The sequence below is a fragment of the Talpa europaea genome (genome assembly GCF_964194135.1).
Source record: "Talpa europaea genome assembly, chromosome: X".
NCBI classification, from domain to species: Eukaryota; Metazoa; Chordata; class Mammalia; order Eulipotyphla; family Talpidae; genus Talpa; species Talpa europaea.
Genome location: NC_140081.1, coordinates 9,476,816 through 9,495,944, shown reverse-complemented (window position 1 = coordinate 9,495,944; position 19,129 = coordinate 9,476,816). Strand labels below are relative to the sequence as shown.

At 44.0% G+C, this 19,129-nt stretch overlaps 1 protein-coding gene across 7 annotated transcripts in view; it reads left to right on the top strand.

The window, feature by feature from the left end:
• Positions 1-19,129, top strand: part of SH3KBP1 (SH3 domain containing kinase binding protein 1) — a gene marked incomplete at its 3' end in the record, with an annotated part of 264,383 nt that overhangs the window by 168,260 nt on the left and 76,994 nt on the right. For all 7 annotated transcript variants that reach the window (XM_084258276.1, XM_084258273.1, XM_084258275.1 and 4 more), the window contains 2 exons: positions 4,466-4,541; positions 16,893-16,987. In XM_084258276.1, coding sequence (XP_084114402.1) covers positions 4,466-4,541; positions 16,893-16,987 — 171 coding nt within the window. The remainder of the gene's footprint in view (positions 1-4,465; positions 4,542-16,892; positions 16,988-19,129) is intronic.

The window sequence follows — 19,129 nt, the reverse complement described above, 5'->3', positions numbered from 1 at the left end:
TTTCCCTGGACTTGAACCCAGGGATTGACTTTCCTATAAGCATTGGTTTCTTCATTTTGGCACAGAAAAGAAATTACTTGTTCCACTAACTAAATCATGGAGATTATCTGCACTGATGCTGTCCTACCATTGTCGAGTGAGGAGTCTATATGCTCCTACTGTGTACCCAAGGACCGTGAGAACATCAAGTGAGCTGAAGGGAGAGGGACTTCTGGCATTAAATCCTAAAAAGAATTAATTTTTGAATTATTTATCTTAAAAAATCAGGTTTCAGTGAGGATTAGGATGTGGTAAGAGAGACAAAGTTGATGTGAACCTGGTGATTACTGTGTGCTGAACTAGACTGAGAACAGTCGTCTGTTTGTAGAGCTCTCAGCTCCACACAGCCATCCCCTCCCGGAGCAGGCAGCGGCTTCTGAGCTGGAGGGTAAGCAGACAAGAGTAACATGGATGGGGGTGCTGGTCTTTAGTCACAGAAGAGAAAAATAAATGTTGGGCTGAGCTGTAGAGCGGAGCCTGGGAATGTGTTCCTTCAGAAGGCGTGTGGTAAAATGAGCCTGTTTGCAAACCTCTTAGAAAGTTTTGTGTCCTGAGCAGCATCAAGACGGCCCTGAAGTGTGTGGCCTGTGTGTGTCCCGGATAAACCATCTTCCTGTGGCGCCCAGGCATGAGAACTTGGAACTATGCCGAGGAAACGAGTGGAGATCCTGAATCCTCCTCTGCGGCCACTGTAGGCCTAATAGCCTTCTCTGTTGCCTGCAAGATGGATCAAAGATGTACAGATACGAGTTCCCAATTTTTTTGTCCATTTAGGCCTGCATCATGGCTGGCCTTCGTTTACATATGACCTCCACGTGTGCTGGAGCAAAGCATTGCTTTCATAACACATGCCCTTTAAACGCTGGGATTCGGTTCATTTTTAGCCCAATGGACCAGAGATGTTTTCAGAGATAGGGAAGATGGGTGGCTGATGGGGAGCAATGATTTGCTGCCCTTTGTCCTTACATGTAGAGGAAAGGCAGGGAATAGAGTCTCTTCGTTAGGGAGTTTGGTGAAAGGTTTGGGTGGACGCCATGATGGAGGAGCACTGCAGGCTGTTCGTGAGCAGGAGCTAGGGTTGCTTGACGGCCTTTAGCGTGTGAGACCATCTTCTATGGTAGGGAGTGTCCCGCCTAAAGTACCAGTAAAGGGAAACACTAAGAAGGAACTTCGGGACTTGGACACACTTGACCTTTGAGGTAGTCTGAGCCCAGAGAGACTGGATACAACCTGATTTTTTTCAGGCCTAACCCTTCCTTCCTCCTTCCCTCCCTCCCTCTCTTGTCTACCTGTGCTCCTCCCTTTTCCTCAGTGATATTGTCACTTTGTCTGTTCTACTAAATTCCAGTTCTTTTCCAAATTAACTTATTAGCAATGCAGACTCCTATGCCAGTGAGAATAGAGAAGGTGGAAGGTGGAAGGTTTGGTGGAAGGAGAGAAAAGAGCAATAAGTGAAAAAAGATGTTTGTATGATGTTTGATGTAGTTATGAGAGTGGGTCCATGAAAAAGTATTTGATGAGTACTACTGGAATCCCTCCTGCACCTGGGTCGGTGGATCTCAAGGTCACGCATGCTTCACCATCCGCTGTAGGGTGTGTTTAGACAGAGACTGCTGGGCACCGTCCCCAGAATTTCTGATGGACAAAGTCTGGGGCAGGGCCTGGGAATTTGCTTTACCAACAAGTTCCCCAGTGATGCCGGTGCCTGTGGTCTGGGGACTGTATTTCTCTAGAACTAGGCTCTAGAGAAGACAGAAACACCTAAGCAATTCCCATTTCTGGGGCACCTGGGAAACGAGGCTGGGAAGGGGGAAACCTAGACCCTCAGCCATGGCCTGTGAAGAGGGAGGGAAGGAATTAAGGCCTAGCACCCTTGGGATAGGAAAGCAATATCCGCCTCTCCATCAACTTTGTGGCTGGGATCCTTGCATAGGCCAGCGTGCCGTATTTCCTGAAACATCGAGAAAAAAGAACAGAGTATCTTTCTGTGCAGAAGTGCATTTCAACACTGCCCTCCTTGATGTCCGTTAGCCTGGGTGAACTGGTAAATCAGGACATCAGAAATAAAGGGCGGTACTTCCTTTTGTGACCAAATACACAGGTGTTGTAAGAATATATAACTTGTGGGTCTCCCCGGTGGCGCAGCGGGTTGAGTGCAGTGCTGTGAAGCTGTCCGCAGCCTCTGCAGTGTGGGTTTGATCCTGGCCAGCCGACGAGAATCCCACGTGGTGCGGCAGACCTCTCCTGTCGTGCCCGCTGCTCCCCTCAGCAGTGTATTTCAGTCAGTCTGCCTGTTCTGTTCCCCACTCTGTCTCTAGTGAATCCTCTCACCCTCCCGCGCCTCTAGCCTGTACCCCAGCTCTTGTATAAAAATAAATAAATCTTTAAAAAATATATATATATATAACTCGAGATCGTTTTTCTAAAGGAAGCATCAGTTTAAAGCCGAAACCACTACCCAGTGGTCTCATGTATTTCAGGAAAGTAAAGTCAGAACCGGGCGTAGTGTTTGCCATTGTATTTTCCTGACTTCCTCCAGCCACTGTCAGTAAAAGCTGAAATATTACTTGTTTTTGTTTTCTTCTTCTCAATGTTATCACTAGTGGTGTTTTATAACATCACAGGGGTACCACTGGAAGTAGGAACAGGAATAGGAGTGACTCTTTGAGGGGGTCTGTTTTCACTGTCAATTCCTGACTTTTCAAGATTATTCTACAAACTGTTTTTCATGAAATTTGACTTTATGGCCAAATAACAACAAGTCTTTTCTTCCTTGATGTTCCTTTTGAGTCAGAAAATGTTGTTTGTTTGAGTACTTAGCAGCAGTTGGGGGGTGCCGTAATATTTGGGGCTTTGTTTTTTATCCAATCTAGAAAGCCCTGTGGCACGAAATAAAAATGTCACCATGTAAAATGGAAAGGTTTTCTGTCACAAATGTTTTTAAAAATTCATGAAGGGCCGCGGATTTGAATTATCTTATCCCTTTTCTGTGATGTAGTCTTTTTTTTTTTAAGGATCTTTTTTATTTTTTTAAGAAATCTTTTTTTAAAATTTTATATATTTTTTACATCAGTTTTCATTTTTGCACAATGTATGCATTTTCATCTTGGTTATATTCCCCCATACAATCCCCCCCCCCTTGTTTTGATCCTACTGCCTCCCACCCCCACCCCCATAGTGTGTCTCTGGTTTATAGTTGCTTCGATTTTTACTTAATTATAATTAGTCTTTTTCCTGGTCCCTTATGTTCGTTTCAACATTTGAAGCATGAAGACCCTTTTTCAAATGAAAAATGGTGGTGAACCACTTTTATTTGAAGAAACACTCCCCGGTGCCAGTTTTTGAATCATGCAGTTCATGCCTCTTCATAGGCTCCGGGGCGGATCAGTTTGGTTTTCCCAGTGGCTGGAATTCTCACTGGGGAACCCTTCGCTATTGGGCAGGGTGATTCGCACGTCTACTTGCTTGTCTACTTGGTGCTGACAGCTGTTTCTCAGCATCGGCAGACATCAAGTGTAGGCCTCAAGTGTAGGCAGAGAGGAGAGGGAACTAACTTCACCTTTGGAACCATCGTTTTGTGTGTTGTCTTGATTTCTGTTTTTGTGTCTTTGAGCCTCTTGAGTTGCCTGTGTTTTCCGGAACCTCTTAGTCAGAGACAATCTGCAGTCTTTTCTGTGGGTGGTTCATAAATAATGAATGATAATAGAATTAGCTTCAAATGTAGGAAAGAAAACGAACTCAAAACAAACGCATAATTTTTTTTAAACCAGTAAATAGATGCTAGCTCTGTGGGGCTGCCCCTTCTCAAAGCCCTGGGGGCATGAAGCCTGGGGGACAGCCTGCGCTGCTTGTTTCCCCTTTGGAGCTGAGACCTGCCCTGAGGACAAGGGTGTTCGTGCACACCCTGCAAGGCAGGTTGAATTTCAGATGACTAGAGGGAGCTCTAAAATGGCACAGTTGCCTGTCCTCCCTCCTGCTTCTCTGTCCATCTGTCTTTCTGGTCCTTCATTCTTTCAGTCTTATTTCTTCCCTCTCCCTGCCACGCCACTCCGCAGACCCTTGCGAGTACCTCCTTTGGGTTCGGTGCTTGGTCTCTATAGATTTAGTCACGTCTCATAAAATTGGAGGGAAATGTGCCAATTTCTTCCACTGAATATAATTAACCATAAGAATATCAAGGAAAAAATGGGAATATAAGGTAGTGGGTACCTCTAAGGAGGAAATCCTTTTTACCTAGTTTGCCCACTTGTCATTGAGTTTAAGACCTACCAAGGAATGGCGGCCAATACACGGTGCAGTACATAAACTCAGGCATGTGATATCTTTGGAAGCAGTTGTGAGTAGTTCGTCATTATGGTCTTGACTGTATTCCTTTGCTTAACAAGAGAATCATGTTGATCAATAAAGTGATCTTTTTCCCCCTCAGACTATTGGAAAGAAGTTACCTCCAACTGCAGCAACTCCAGACTCTTCAAAAACTGAAATGGACAGCAGGACAAAAAGTGAGTTTTATTTATCCAATCGATGTTTGAAAGCTATGATTTTTTTTTTAATAGTGGAGATGCTTTTGAAGAATCCTTACACAATCCTAATAGCTTTTTTAGACATGTTGGGAAAATGTGCATGAATCTGTTTAACCAGGTCCTACAGGTAGGATGTGTGTCGGTTAAATTCCGAACTGTTGGGGGTTTTCTTCTTTATGGAATGAAGTTCTTTCCTTCTGTATATACACTGCACACTACCCTGAGACCCCCCAAACTTGCATGTTCTAAAGGGTTCTGCCATCCACCACATAAAGACCTTTTATGTGTAATACTAGAAAAGGACTTTAATAGAATTAATGTGCATAGCATGGAGGCAGAAGAGAAGAAAGGATAATAGTTTTCTGATAAAACACCCAAAGATACCCACTTCCTTGGCTGGGTAAAAGCCCAGCCAAACAGGTTTCACCCAAAGCAGGACCACTGAGGCCTGAAAACTTGCCACAAGACTAAGCCACCTTCTGGGGGGGATCCATACGAAAGGGGCAGAAGCGGCCAGGCAAGTCTGGGGCCAAAGGAGCAAAATCAAAGTACAAGTCAAGGCTATCACTGTCAGCCTCCCATGTGACTCTCCCCCTAGACTCTTCTAAGTGTCTTTACGTGTCTCAACTCCACATGTCTCCTTCCGTGTCCCCCCAGTCCCTGATGCAAGTTGAAGCCGAGAAGCTAACAGGCCTTCTGCACATGACTCTCTGCTCCACATGTCTCCTTCAAGTCTTCTCTAAATCTTCCTCTTTTGCTTCCCCTCTCTGCTCAGCTCTGCCTTCATTAGGTAGGGCAGGAACCTGGAGCCTCCCCCTTTTTATGGAGATCATACTCTAAGGCTGCAGCATGCAGCTCGCCCACGTGCAGAGCTTGGACTTGTCCACACAGAGCCAGAGGACTTCCCGTAGTTCAGGTGACAGGAAGTGTCTGAGTGGCAGTTCAAGCAATGCAGGGATTCACAGGCCTTCCAGTCAGAGAGGACTTATCTTTCAGCCTAACTGCCTGCCTCACACTCCCAACCTGATTCCCTGCCGGCATCCTCATACAATCCCTTGGATCCCTCGAGACACAAATGTCCTCCTTCTATTGAGCCAGTAGGCACTTCCTGCCATTACCACTCGCGGGTTCTAGTTTCTGTGTCTATATTGATATTGGCCTGTGTTTTCATAACAGCCCTTTAAGTATTTAAGTTTAGTTAGCTCCCCAAAACCTTCACAGAGGTCATTATTCTCAATTCTAGAGTTGCCAGATAAAATATAGGACACAGTTAAATTTGAATTACAGATAAACAATGAGTATGGTTTTGGTCATAAGTATGCTCCTTGCAATATTTGTTGTTTATCTGAAATTCAAATTAATTGGGTGGCCTGTGTTTGTATTTGCTAAATCTGGCAACTCTCCAGTTCCTAGAGTTTTTCCTCCAATGACTGGGGTTGTCTGAACATGCTCCAGTGTGTCTTTTTCCCAGAAACGAGTACTTTAGTTCCTTCTAGGGATTTCATTTTGGTTTGTTTCCAGTTTCAGATTTCCTTATGAGGATAACAATTGCAGAATAGTATACCAGGAATTCCTTTTGCAGCACAAAATAAGTAGTTTTGAGGGTCCTGCCTTAGACGTGAGCAAATGAATTTATGGGAGCTGTCAAGGCAAAAATGGTGATTTAGATAAATAAATCATGAATGATACAGATGCAGATGCTAGAGCTCTGTCTTAATGGTTAAGGCCCTGATGAGATACTTGCCTTTCAAGTGTTCACAATATAGTCAGACTCCAGACAATAAGCAGAGAGCCCACTAGTCTAACACTCTAATCCAGAGCGTCTCAACCTTGAGGGTGCCCCAGCATCATCTGGAGAGCTTGTTAAACTATAGGTGTGTGGGTCCTGCTTCCAGAATTTCCAAGTCAGTAGGTCTGGAGTGGGACTTGAAAACTGCTTTTCTAACATATTACCAGCTGCTGCTGCTGCTACAGCCACCACTGCCACTCCTGGTCTGAGGCCCACCTTTTCATAACCACTGTTCCAAGCTTGTAAATATTCCAAAGAAGAAACCAGCCTCTGCATTTATTCATGCAGATTATAGGGTTATCCTGCTAAACTGATGTTTAGGCACTGAAATCTTCATGATTTTTCAAGAGTCCAGAATGTATTTTTTTAAGACTTGAAAGTCAAATCATTTTTGAAAACAATTCTCTCGTTATGCAGTAGCCTCTTCTTCCTTTCTTCCACTCAACTGCTCGTTGTGTATTTACAGCTGTTAACAAGTCTATAAATGGTCAGAGTTATTAGGAATGTTTCTTGGATGACTAGAGTGGGCCAGAGGCAGGAGAAGGGAATGGAGAAGGCAAATGTCAAAGGTAATTGGAATATGGTCCCTAGGATGGATAGACTGTCACATGTAACAGCCATGACCATCACCAACCTGACCGCTACTCACAGAAGTAATCTGAGAAGCAGAGAATGTTATTTTTAGTGGAAAAGAGTTTCAATGGAAGGGAGATTGTTCAACTCTGTTCAGAGTCAGTAGAACCTTGGGTGATTATGGGTGCTTTTAGGGGAGGCCAAACAGAGGAACTGGCATGTTACTTGTAAGTAACAGGGCATGGTTAAGTGACTAGTCCTCAGGGTCTCAAGAACTGCGCCTAAGAGAAGAGCATGTTCTTGCTGTGTTCTCTTTCTTTTTGCCCTATGTGATGGCTGCAGGCATGAGACTCAGGTCTTTTTAGAAGGATCAGGTGGGGGTGTGTGGGGAGTGTGCTGTGTTTTAGACAATGCTGGCCAATAGAGATACTATGTGAGCCACATATGCGAGTTTGTATTTGCAGTCAACATATTAAAAAAAGAAGGGACAGGTGAACTTCAATATATTTTACTTAATGAAATAAATTCAAAATATTGTCATTTTAATATGTAATCCATGTAAAATTATTAAATGAAATATTTTCAACCACCACCCTGGAGGCTATGGTGACCTGTTGGGAACAGGACATCTGCCATATTGCTGCAAGGCTGTGGTGCAAGGCCATTTTTGGTGGCTGCAAGCAAGGGCTCTGGAACCAGAGGGAGCATACAGCTCTTCTTAAAATTGAAGGTGTTTATGCTCAAGATAAAACTGAATACTACCTAAGCAAGAGATGTGCTTATGCTTACAAGGCAAAGAACAACTTCAGCGACTCCAGGTGGCAAACGGAATTAAAACTAGCCTCTGGGAAAGGTAGCGTGTGCCCATGGTAACAGTGACACGGTACACACCACGTTCTGAAGCCACCTCCCTGCTAATGCCAGAGGTCACAGAATACACATGATATTTTACCCTTCAAGGTTTTAAACTTATTGAAAAGGCAATAAAAGTGAACTTGAGTTTCCAACAACCATACCATAGATATATGTGGTTGTTGCAAAGCCATGACATATTTTTTCTGTTTTTTTATGTAAAAATGCGTCCTGTTCCTACAACCCAATATTTTCTTTCTTTTTTTTTTCCATATGAGGTCTTCACAGTCCATATATATTTTTCAAGTGCATCTCAACTTGGATGTGCTAAATAGCCATGCATGCCTAGTGACCACCATATTGGATAGTGCCGTTTGAGAATAATTCTGGGATCTACGTTGAGCTTCCTGGGCCTGGAAATGAACAGTTCCTAGTGTTCAGCTCCTTAAGCACATGGGAGGCTCTCCTAACTCTCGTCCAATCCATGTTCAGTCCTCCATAGATCTATTACCTGGCCCATCACCTGGCTCTCGAGGAGCATGGGCCAGGGGTGGACGTGGGGTGAGGACTGGTTGTTAATGAAGACTGGTTTTGCAGAAACTCAGGGGTATATTTTTGGCCAACAGTCAAGAAAGATGAATCTGAGGACTAGCTCTGCTATTAGCTAGCTATGTGACCTTGGGAAAATAATTTATTTTCTCTGGCCTTGTCCTTCATTGTGAAGTCAGAAGATTGTACTGGAGACAAATCCATGAGGTTTCTCTCAACATCTTCATCCTCTAATCCAATTCCTAAAGCTTTATGATGCAGAGTGAAAGGTTTCTGCATTCAGGGACCTGAGCAGCGGGCAAGAGAAACAGGAGGAAGTCACGGACAGTTCACTAGGGAGATGAGCTGATGTCCCTGAGCGTAGGTGGCAGTGGCTAGTGTCATCAGCGAAGACCTGAGGGATCACTGTTTTTTTTTTTTAAAGATTTATTTATTTATGCATACAAGAGCTGGGGTACAGGCCAGAGATGAGGGGGGCAAGAGGATTCACCAGAGACAGAGTGGGGAACAGAACAGGCAGACTGACTGAAAAACACTGCTGAGGGGAGCAGCAGGCGAGTCAGGAGAGGTCTGCTGCGCCATGTGGGTTTCTCCCTGGCTGGCCAGGGATTGAACTCATGCTGCAGAGGCTGCGATTGCTTCATAGTGTGGTGCTCAACCCCTTGCGCCACCAGGGAGGCCCCTGAGGGATCACTGTTGAAGGACATTTTCCATGGATCCTAGAGCAAGAATTACTGCAGTTTAATCGCTTCCCTTGCACTCTGGCTTTCATTGTAAAGAGCAAAATTCTGGGCTAATTGTTCTCCCACGACTTCCATGAGGCACCCTAATCCCCTCAAATGCCCCTCCATTTGGAACATTTTGCCTCTTCCTGGATTGGAGGTGCCACCTGGTGTGGAAGGACACAGAGGGCTGATCAACTATTAGAAATGACCTGACCTTGGAAGCAGCACAGCTTCTGTGCATTTGGTCGTAAGCCTAAGCTATGGTCAAATTGCCCAGCAGTACAGATGGGCGAAGCCCCTTCTTGCACAGCTGTCTCCTTAGCATGCTGTGGTTCAAACTGACATCGAGATTGAGAGTGCGATTCAAAAAAAAGGTCCATGTGAGTTGGCATTTTCTGAGTGAAAGTGAAACTCAGCTGATCAGGATGTAATTGAACGTCTACCATGACCCCCCTCCCCCAATAAAGCTTTTATGATATTAAAATTCATCTGAAATGCTGGGGAACAGATTGCCATAATTTTCATAACAAGAGGCAAACTGTCTAAATATTCATAACTGAAGTGCCCTGAGGTTCCTCCAGCTCGCCACATCTGCTGTTTCCCTCACTACAATTGATGCAGATTTGTGGCTTTGGTGAGATAGAAAAATAGTTCAGAGAAAGGGCTGTTTAGCATCTTTCCAAACAAATATTTTAGTCTTAGAGATTCAGAAGACCAGTTGAGCAGGTGGGTTAGAAAAAAAAAATTCCTGACAGAATTTGTACCAAGGCAGATCAGGCGTCCGAATAAGCGACTGAGGGGCAGAGGCTGAGCTTTCCCTGCTCACAACAGGCCGCTCACGCCCTTTCTGATCATTCATCATTCTTAGGAGTTGTCCTCTGTGTTGGTGACCTGGGTGCCATGTGGCTGTTACTGTTCCCTCGAGGTGCAGACCTTTATTTTCTTATAAAAAAAAGAAAAAGTTCTCTCTTTAAAAATGAAAGAATGAAAGGTGTTATAATTGTTATAATTCATAGTCAGGAAATAGCTTGAAAGTCAAATTTCTAGCCACATCCAAGAACAGAGGTCTCTGTTGTGATTTGGGGTCATGGTCAGCTTACCCATGAAGGTAGGTGTCGGACTGGAGTTGACACTATAGTGACATATGTGTGGCATTTCATTTCCCTGTCTGAATTTTAGAGTTGTTCGTCAGCACTAGGGGCATTTGGGACAGATCATTCTTTGCTGTGGCGCTGTCTTGTGTCCGTTGTAGGAGGTTTAGAAGCAGCCCTGGCCTCCACCCACCAGAGGCTAGCAATGCTAACCACCCTCCCTGGCCCCCGCTGTAGCAGGCGCAGATGTCTGCTGGTATGGCCGATGAACTGCTGGTGTAAACGACAGTAAAGTCTGGGGTGGGATGGGGGGGCGCTACTGCATCCCTGCTGCCAGGCACACAGTGGACTCGGTTAACATTTACTGAAGCAGTGACAAGCCCCAGGTGCATTCCAATCCCACCCCACCACCCTGGGTGCTCAGAATCTGACCAGGACTGAATTTCCCGTCTGCATCTGTGCCCCAGCACACCCACCCCTGCACCACCACCACACTGGTCTGCCCCCTGGGTCCCCATGTTGATTTGCACCTTCCTAGCACTGCATCCTTGCTAATACCTGGGCCTGGACTGGGGCCCTCACTGTGTGTTCAAGGATCAGCAGCCTCAGTGCCCTCTGGAAACTTGTGAAAGATGCAGATCCCAAGGCCTACCCCAGCCCTGTGGAATCAGAACCCTAGGGGCAGAGGGGATCTGTAGTTCCAACCCTCCCACCTGAGAAGCACTAACCTAAACTTGTGTTTCATAAGCTTCCCTGCTGATGACATCACTAGAGTGCTGGTTTGTGGGGGGTCCTTTGACCCATCTCAGACTGGGGTTCAGACCTCCAGGAAGGCTCTGGGATGGCATAGAAGAGCAGGTGCTCCATATCATTCTTATCAGCACTGACTGGGAAACACATCCCAACCCCACTTCTGCTCTCATCTAAGCCCTAGAACATTAGACAGAGCCCAGTGTTGTTTCACTCCTCCAAGAAATGTCCTGAGCCTCCCTTTGGGAAGTGATGTCCCTGCCCCAGATCAATGATGCTCTGAGTCAAGTGCACCATTCTCACACTCTCCTCGCTGTTGTCTTGTCACAGCTCTGTGTGTACAGCCCGTGTCCTCTCCTTGATTCAAAGTTCCTTCAGAACTAGACACTAGTTTATAATCTCTTTACCCAGAACGTGATCCAAGTCTATACTTTATTGCAATTTCAAAATATAAAAAGGTTGTACAACTAAAATGCTTTATCATTTGTCAGGTGCTTAAATTTGGACTAATGTGCATCTGTGTATGGTCTTGATCCCACTTGGGGTGATGTCTCATCCCTGCGCTGCAGAATTTTAATGTATTTGATGGTTTGGTACAACCCCAGACCCTAGCTGGGGATGGTGCTTATTATATGGTATTGCAGTATATTTCCTTTCTGAAATCTGAAAAATTCTGTCCCCAGGGCCTCTGGAAAAGAGGTCGTGAACCAGTAATATCTATAATGTTTGTCAGTTTATGGAAAGAAATTCAGATGTGGTGAATGCTGGCAGCACTTAGCCTGATACTTTTGTCTTGGTGTCCCAAAGGAAGAGAGTTCTAGGCGTGACCTGGTTCTTTCCACCGTTGCTAAGAGTCCTAGAAGGCTTCTTACCAGACTCTGTGACGCATGGGCTTTAGGACATGTGTTCTCAAATCAAGCCCAGAGAATGGATTTAATGCTATTCCCTCGGTGTATGTATATGTTCTTGCTGATACATTTATTCCGTTTGTTTGGCTTTTATTCCTTTAAACTGAGGATATTCTTAAAGTCTGTTTGTGTTTGTTTGTTCTTTATATGGATTATAAAACCAGCTGAAGAGAGTAATGGGATGTGTGTATGTGGGTTCAATTTCTTAAACAGCCTGTTTTTTATCTCATATACATTTCTAGAAGTTTAGAGACTGAAATTATGGGGTTTTTTTGGGCAATTTTAATAGAGCAACATTTTTAAAATTGGAAAACCATCATTATTTAGTACAGGGACTCTTGACCTGAAACTAGGCAAGGGCTTCAGGGTTCTAGAACCTTCTGATATTCTATACGGCATTGTCTCTGCACCTCTGAATGTGTTTGACAGTGTTGGGTTTTTCTCCCTTTTTCTAGAAAAAGAGTCACTGCTTTTTATCATATTCTTAGGGAACTCTAAGAAATGAAAGCTAAGACCTGACATAGAATTTCAGTATTATGCCAATTCATTAGTAATTTGTATATTTCTAAATAAAAATAGGCAAAATCATCTCAATTACTGTATAAATTGCATCTTTGTGTGTGTATATGTGTGTGTATTCATTCCTATTTGATCTTCAACTAATTAAATCCCTCTAATTGATGAATAGGTGGAAAATGCCTGCCTCTAAAAAATGCCTGCTTGTAAAAGGGAATTAATTTCATTCCCTTCCTCTCCATCTCTGTTGCTAGTCATTTAAAATTTGTAACCTTCCCACGTCCAAAAAAAAAATAGAATTATACTCTCTTTTCAAGAGCTACCGAAGGCCTCCTTTTGTGAACTCTTGTGAATGTAATCTCGCCTTTCTCTAAAACACAATGCTCATCATAGTGAGTTTATGCTTATTCGTGTGTTTATCTTTTCTTCCTGTCATTCCTCTCCCCTTGCCTTTGTCCAGGCAATAGATCATCACTTCCCTGCGAGGGTGGGAGGAGGTGGCTGGACTAACTTGTGTCTCACAGGTCCAAGAGCTGACAATATCTTTTTCATGGTGGTGACTCAATAAAAGTTTGAATTAACGTAGGGAACATCTTCATTCCATGTACTGTAAAATCAAAACCAGAGCCTCAGAGTTAGTATGGCTTTTTTTGTTTTTTTTTTTTTGTTTGTTTGTTTGTTTGTTTTGCATCTACATTTAATTTTGAGTATCTTGAAACCATTGTTATATCCAACAAACAGAATGTTTTTATTTTCCAGTACTACTGAATTAGGGCCCAAATGCCTCAGAAGTGAAAACAAATTCTTATTTTAAAATATATCATAATAACTTAAAATGTGACACTAATGTTTGCCGTGTTTGGTTAAGGGTGTTCTGGGTCATAGTGCCTGTGACTCGAGTCATGACGTGTCAGAACTGGGTGGAACTTGGGTCTCACCCAGGGTGCTCTTTGGAGCTCCAGAGTTTCATTAAGATATTTTGGGAACCTGGGTAGGAAATGGGCCAGCCCCACTCTCTAATTTAACCAGAGTTTTTAGTTGTTTGATGTTGGGGGTTAGAATAAGTTTAAATTTACTAAAAGTGTTCTGAGGAAGCAAGCAAATGCTCCTGTTATCCCTTCTTGACTGGCCTCTCATTTGACACCTCAGGACACTGGGGTTCTGACCTCCAGCCACGATTGCCTCAGCTTGTATGCTTGGGAATGCCCACTAGGACCCAACCCAGTCTTGACTACCCTGACTTCTGAACCAGAATCCTCTCCTACTGTTCTGTCCATCTCATTTTCCCCCACTTTATAGGTATCATGAGGGGGTCATAAAAAAAAAAAATCAAATGGGAGCTGTGTCTGGCTCTGAGGATGCCAAGAGACCCTAGACATGACGCAGGAACCTGCTTCATGGAGAGTAGTAGTTGACGGTAGCCACTGGCACCAGTCATTATCTGCTCCTGTTATCTAAAATTGGTGCTTTCAAGATAATTCTTTGTCCAATGCTTCACACAGAAAGCAGCATAATATGTGACAGAAGTGTTCTAAAAACTAGTGATATCACTACAGTGGTAGTCACACAACTATTAAAATTCTTCTAATTGTACAATTAAAAATGGGTGAATTTATGGCATTAAGTCATTAAAGCTGTTTTAAAAAAAGGTAGGGGCACCTGCCCTCTTTAGCTTATAGGAAAACTGTGAATATAAAACAAAATGGCTCTGTGAAACATTTTAAAGGCATGCTAGTACTTTCTTGTAAATGTTTTCTCAAAAGTTGGTTACAAGTTGATGCCAGTCATTTTTTGACCCCCTTATTTGGGCCATGTCCTGAGATAGCAAGGGGGATATGGAATGAAAAAGATGCACGAAGACACATAGCAAGACCTTTTGAGGGGGGCGAGGCAAATCACAGTCAGGCGTTTCAGAGGAGGCAACTCAAAATATCTTCTAATACCAATTTCCTTCATGACAGTGTCTTCTGCTGTAGTAATGAATGCCTGCCTGACCCCTAAGTAGTAGTAATCAATAGTCTCATTAAGTCGGGTAGCCAGAGTTCCATAGACAGGCCCCACCCCCACCCCAAGTTTGTTAATTCAAGAGACGTTTCAACAGTGTGAGGCCTGAGCTGGGGTGTAAGCCAGAAGTGCGGGGAAGTTGAGAGGATTCACCAGAGTAGGGAGCAGAATAGGCAGAACTACTGAAATACACTGCTGAGGGGAGCAGCAGGCGAGTCAGGAGAGGTCTGCTCACCATGTGGGTCAGCTCCCTGGCCAGGGATTGAGCTCATGTTGCAGTGGCTGCCAATAACTTGGTGGTGCTGAGACTTAACCCCTTGCGCCACCAGGGAGGCCCCCTGTAATTTTCTTGACTTTCCTCTCACAGATGAAATATGATCACAGCAGCACCAAATGTTATACCGTCTTCCAACAAGGACAAAACAATGCTAAAAGCAGGAAGGCAGAGGCAACTCTCTCCCTCACATCTCTGTGTTTATCCTGGAACACATCTAACAGTACCCCCATACCCCCCAACAGAGTTCCTCTCACCTCTCATGGGCTAGCAGTAGATCACTTGCTCACCCCTAGACCAGTCATTGACAGAGCGAAATGAAATTAATATTATTTGCCTAGATATGTTTTCCTCATCTCTCAGGCTATGGGAGGAGTCCCTGTTCCTGAATACGATGCCTGAGCACGTTTGGGTTCTGTGAACTTAGCAGGGAATGAGGAATGACTGCTGGGAGTTAACCAACAATCCACCACCCTCCATGAACTTTATCTGATGGAAAGGACCAGACACATGACTTGTTCCTTTTCTTTGTTGGCCACAGGTGTCTGCCGTTCTTTGTGAAATGCTTTCATGAGTTCCATCCAAAGAATTGTTCTTAAAGTAGGACTCTGCAGGACAGTTTTTCAATAATGCTGTAATTGTTTCAGCATTGTAAGTTTTGAGGTTGGATAGTCATACTTCACTAGCACAGTCAATAGGAAAATTGGTAAGGAGCTGTCATTATCCATTTTAAAGATGCTTAACTTTTTCCCTTTGTTTAGAATGTTTGGCAGATTTAGAATTTAAGAGGTTTTCTATTACTTATTTAAAAGAGATGGAACATGGGTAACTATGTGGACATAGGACTATTTAGGCGATTGAGATGGGTGGGATTTCAAAACTCAGCACAGGTTAATGAGCAGAAGCATCAGGGCTCAGTGTACTTAGGACGGAAGTTTTGCCAGCTCTAGGTCGGGGATGTAACTGATACCTTCCAACCACTGGGCAGAAAACAAAAAATCTCTGCAGAAGCAAAATGAGTCTTTCTCTTTGCCCCTTCTCCTTTCGTCTCTTCTCCCCTCATCATGTCTAGACCAACCTTAGACCACAGTTTGTCTTTATTAGAGATTTTTATTGCTTTTACATTATATATCACTCTTTGATTGATGTGACAATAACTATAATAAAAAAAAACACATTTCGGTGATACAAACTGTCCTGGGAATAAGATAATTGATATTTATGTATATAGCTCTAGGTTGTGATCTCTCTGCAGGAACTGACCTAATCCTTCGGAAATGGCTAAGCCGTTCAAAGCCATTAGGATTGTTGACTTAGATGCAGAGTAATAAATGCCTATCCCAGCACAGTAGACACTAATTCTCTTGAAGAATCTTTCTCACCACCTTCTGTCCTGAGTCATCAAACTCCAGTTTTTCAGGTCTTGATTTCCCAAATATCTTACAAGTATTTTCATTCTTCTAAGCTGGCACTGTTGCATAAATAGAGAAGATTTAACATCAGATGACTTTGGAAAGCATATAATTCAAGAAATTCCCGAACTGATTCTGAGTGGCTTTACTGTCTTTCCCTCTTTGCTAAGAGCCAGTGCCTATCCTTGCTGATGAACGACCCCCTCTATGACACATGCATGCATGTGTCTGTGTAAAGAACATTTGGTTAGTATTTGTTGACTATTAATGGTTGACTTTTGTTGACATATAAACACACCTTCTTCTTTCTCTTAAAATGTAGCTCTGCGGCATCTCTTTCGTTGTTTTGGCTACCATGTCGGCCTTACGACAAACAACAAATGCAGATACCCAGTTTCAGATCTAGTGATACGTGGGAGAAGCCAACAAGGGCAGACTTTAAACTTTTTGATCTTTGTGGATTATGTCTGCTTATGCATCTACCTGAAGTGTCTATGAAATGACCTATAAAAATAAAGAAAATAAAACAGACACTTCTATTGGGTTGTCGGAAAAGTCATGATGTATTTTTTCTGTTTTCTGTGCAAAAAATATGTCATGACTTTTCCAACAACCCAGCATCATCCTGAGATCAAGGAAATCTTTTTGCTTTTCTGCCTGAGAGACACAGAGCATTCAAGGGCACTTTATGATGTCATGTAATCTGTGTGTGGGGGGGAAGAGATGATAATCATAATATGCATGAGCCAAAAATGAGCCATCTGAGGTAGTTTTCTGAGGCTGACCCTTTATACAGTAGTAGTGTCCTAGTAAGTGTGCTTTCCTCAGAAGTTAACATCTTCTCCTAGATCAAGTGTCTTAAAGGTTGTTTTTTTCTTTCCTTACAGCCAAGGATTACTGCAAAGTAATATTTCCATACGAGGCACAGAATGACGATGAATTGACAATCAAAGAAGGGGATATAGTCACTCTCATCAATAAGGTAAACAAAGGTTTCTGCCTGCCTTCTAAGCTGTGACTCGATCTGGGGTGTTGACTGGAGACAACCTTTTGTTTCAGCCCCTGAAGCACTTGCTTCTCATGGCTCTCAATTCCTGATGAAGACGCTTACGTCTTTCCTCTAGATCAGGCTAAGTTCAGTGTGTCCAGGTGAATAATGAACTTGAAAACTGAATAGATTCTGTTTGCCTTGGAGCTAGCTGCAGATTTGCATGGTCCTGCAGAAGACATCTGTCCCAGAAGAGCTAACCCAGAAGGTGGCCTGCTTAGTCGGACTACCCCTTTCCACAGCAGCCTTGGCACAAAAGCTCCCTGTGAGGAGTGACGTAAGGAAGGGCTTTGAAAAGACTGCTCATGGCTCAGCAGAAAGCGCTTGAAGAATGTTTGCTGCTCAGATCAAAGACAGGTAGCGAGCCTGAGAGAATTTTGCCTGTCTTGTTTGGGCTAAGGTTGGGCGATTTTATTATCATTACAGGCAGAGTCCTGTAAATATACAGAGAGCTATAAAATCTGTGTGAAGTGACACAGCTTAACAGGATCTGGAGCGTTACTGCTTGTGCTTTTGTGTAATAGCCCTCACCAAGTAGGTGGTTGAGAGATGCATTGTTGAAGTGATTCAGGAATAGAGGCCTTTTCTCTGAAGTAGAGTTTCGTGATGGTCAAATGCAGTGAACCGTCTTTAAGATGTGTAGGGTGGATTTATCCTTGTATCCAGGTGAGTGGCAGGAACCTCTAATTCCCTATCACAAGCCCGACTAGGGCTCCCCTGGGTGTCTCTGCTCAGCAGGGCTGGGATGTGTTGGTAGGGTGGAGGGTGCAAGGAAAAGGATTGCCTCTAGCCATTACTGGGAGGGAGGGGACCATGGTGTGGACTGTGCCCCCAGTCCCCAACCCCAAGTTTGTCTATAAAGTGATAGGTAGGATTTACTTTTATAACCTTTATAATCAAGGGTGGTTACCTTTAGGAAATTTCCATGAAGGTTGTGTGTTGTAAGAACCTGAACCAAAGATGCCCATCAGTGAAGTTAGCCAGAGGTTAAGTAGCTCGCCAAAGGTCAGATTATTTTCGGGAGCGCTAGCCCGCTCTGTGTGGACGGGGTACGCTGGGCAATGCTGCAGGCGCCGTTCTGGAATAGCAAACTATTCCCTACTTTGCTTAGGTCCCAAGAACTCGTCCATCCTTTTTTTTTTACCTGTGAAATGTTCTCCCTGAACTGACTTCAGTGTACTTCCGCAGGTGGCAGGTGAGACAAGAGGAAAACGGGACAAGGCTGCCCTTGTTCTGCCAGGGAGGCCGCAGTCTGCTTCTCTGCCCCTCCACCCTTTCCCCCGGCTGCGGGCGCCGCCTGCTGTGCATGGTGCTTTCCCTGGTTTTAATTAGACCCTTCACCCAGCACTCAGAATTGGGAAGTGGTTAAATGGGGTGTAGCATAATACAAATATGCTGATAATTAGCACAAATATTAGGTTTTCTCCATGGGGATGTGTTCCAAGCCCCCCAGTGGATGCCTAAAACTGCAGCTAGTACTGAACCTCATAGACTCTGTTTTTCCTAGGTGTACAGGCCTATGATAAAATTTAATTTATAAATTAGGCACAGTAAGAGATTAATAGTAGTAACAAATAATAAAATGCAACAACTGTAGCAATTACTGTAATAAAAGTTAAGTGCCTGCGGTCTCTTTCAAAATATTACACCACAGTCAACATCAGGTAAGAAAACTACAGAAATGGAACCACAGTCAGTGGGCGGGGTGTGAACGGTACAGGGCGGGGGGTCGAGCAAGTATCTGGTGAAGAGCAGGCCACCAGGGAATTCAGTCGCTGCCGTTCTTTGCCATGGGGTGGGCTGTCTTTTCTCTTTGTGTTTGGAGGGGTCAGCCACTTTTTCATTGAAAACCAGATGTGCCAATAGTATTTAACAAGGTTTGGGGAAAAGAGAAAAGCACCACGGACGACCTCGTCTCTGAATGCATCTGGTTCCCTCTTTGTCATGTGAATACCTACAGCGAGAGCACGTTCGTCTTGACCATTGCGTGTCTACCTGCCAGCTTAAGCGGAGTTGCCTAAAGGGCTCAGCGAGGAAGGGTCTCTTCGGCCCCCATCCAGACCACAGGGAGCGAGC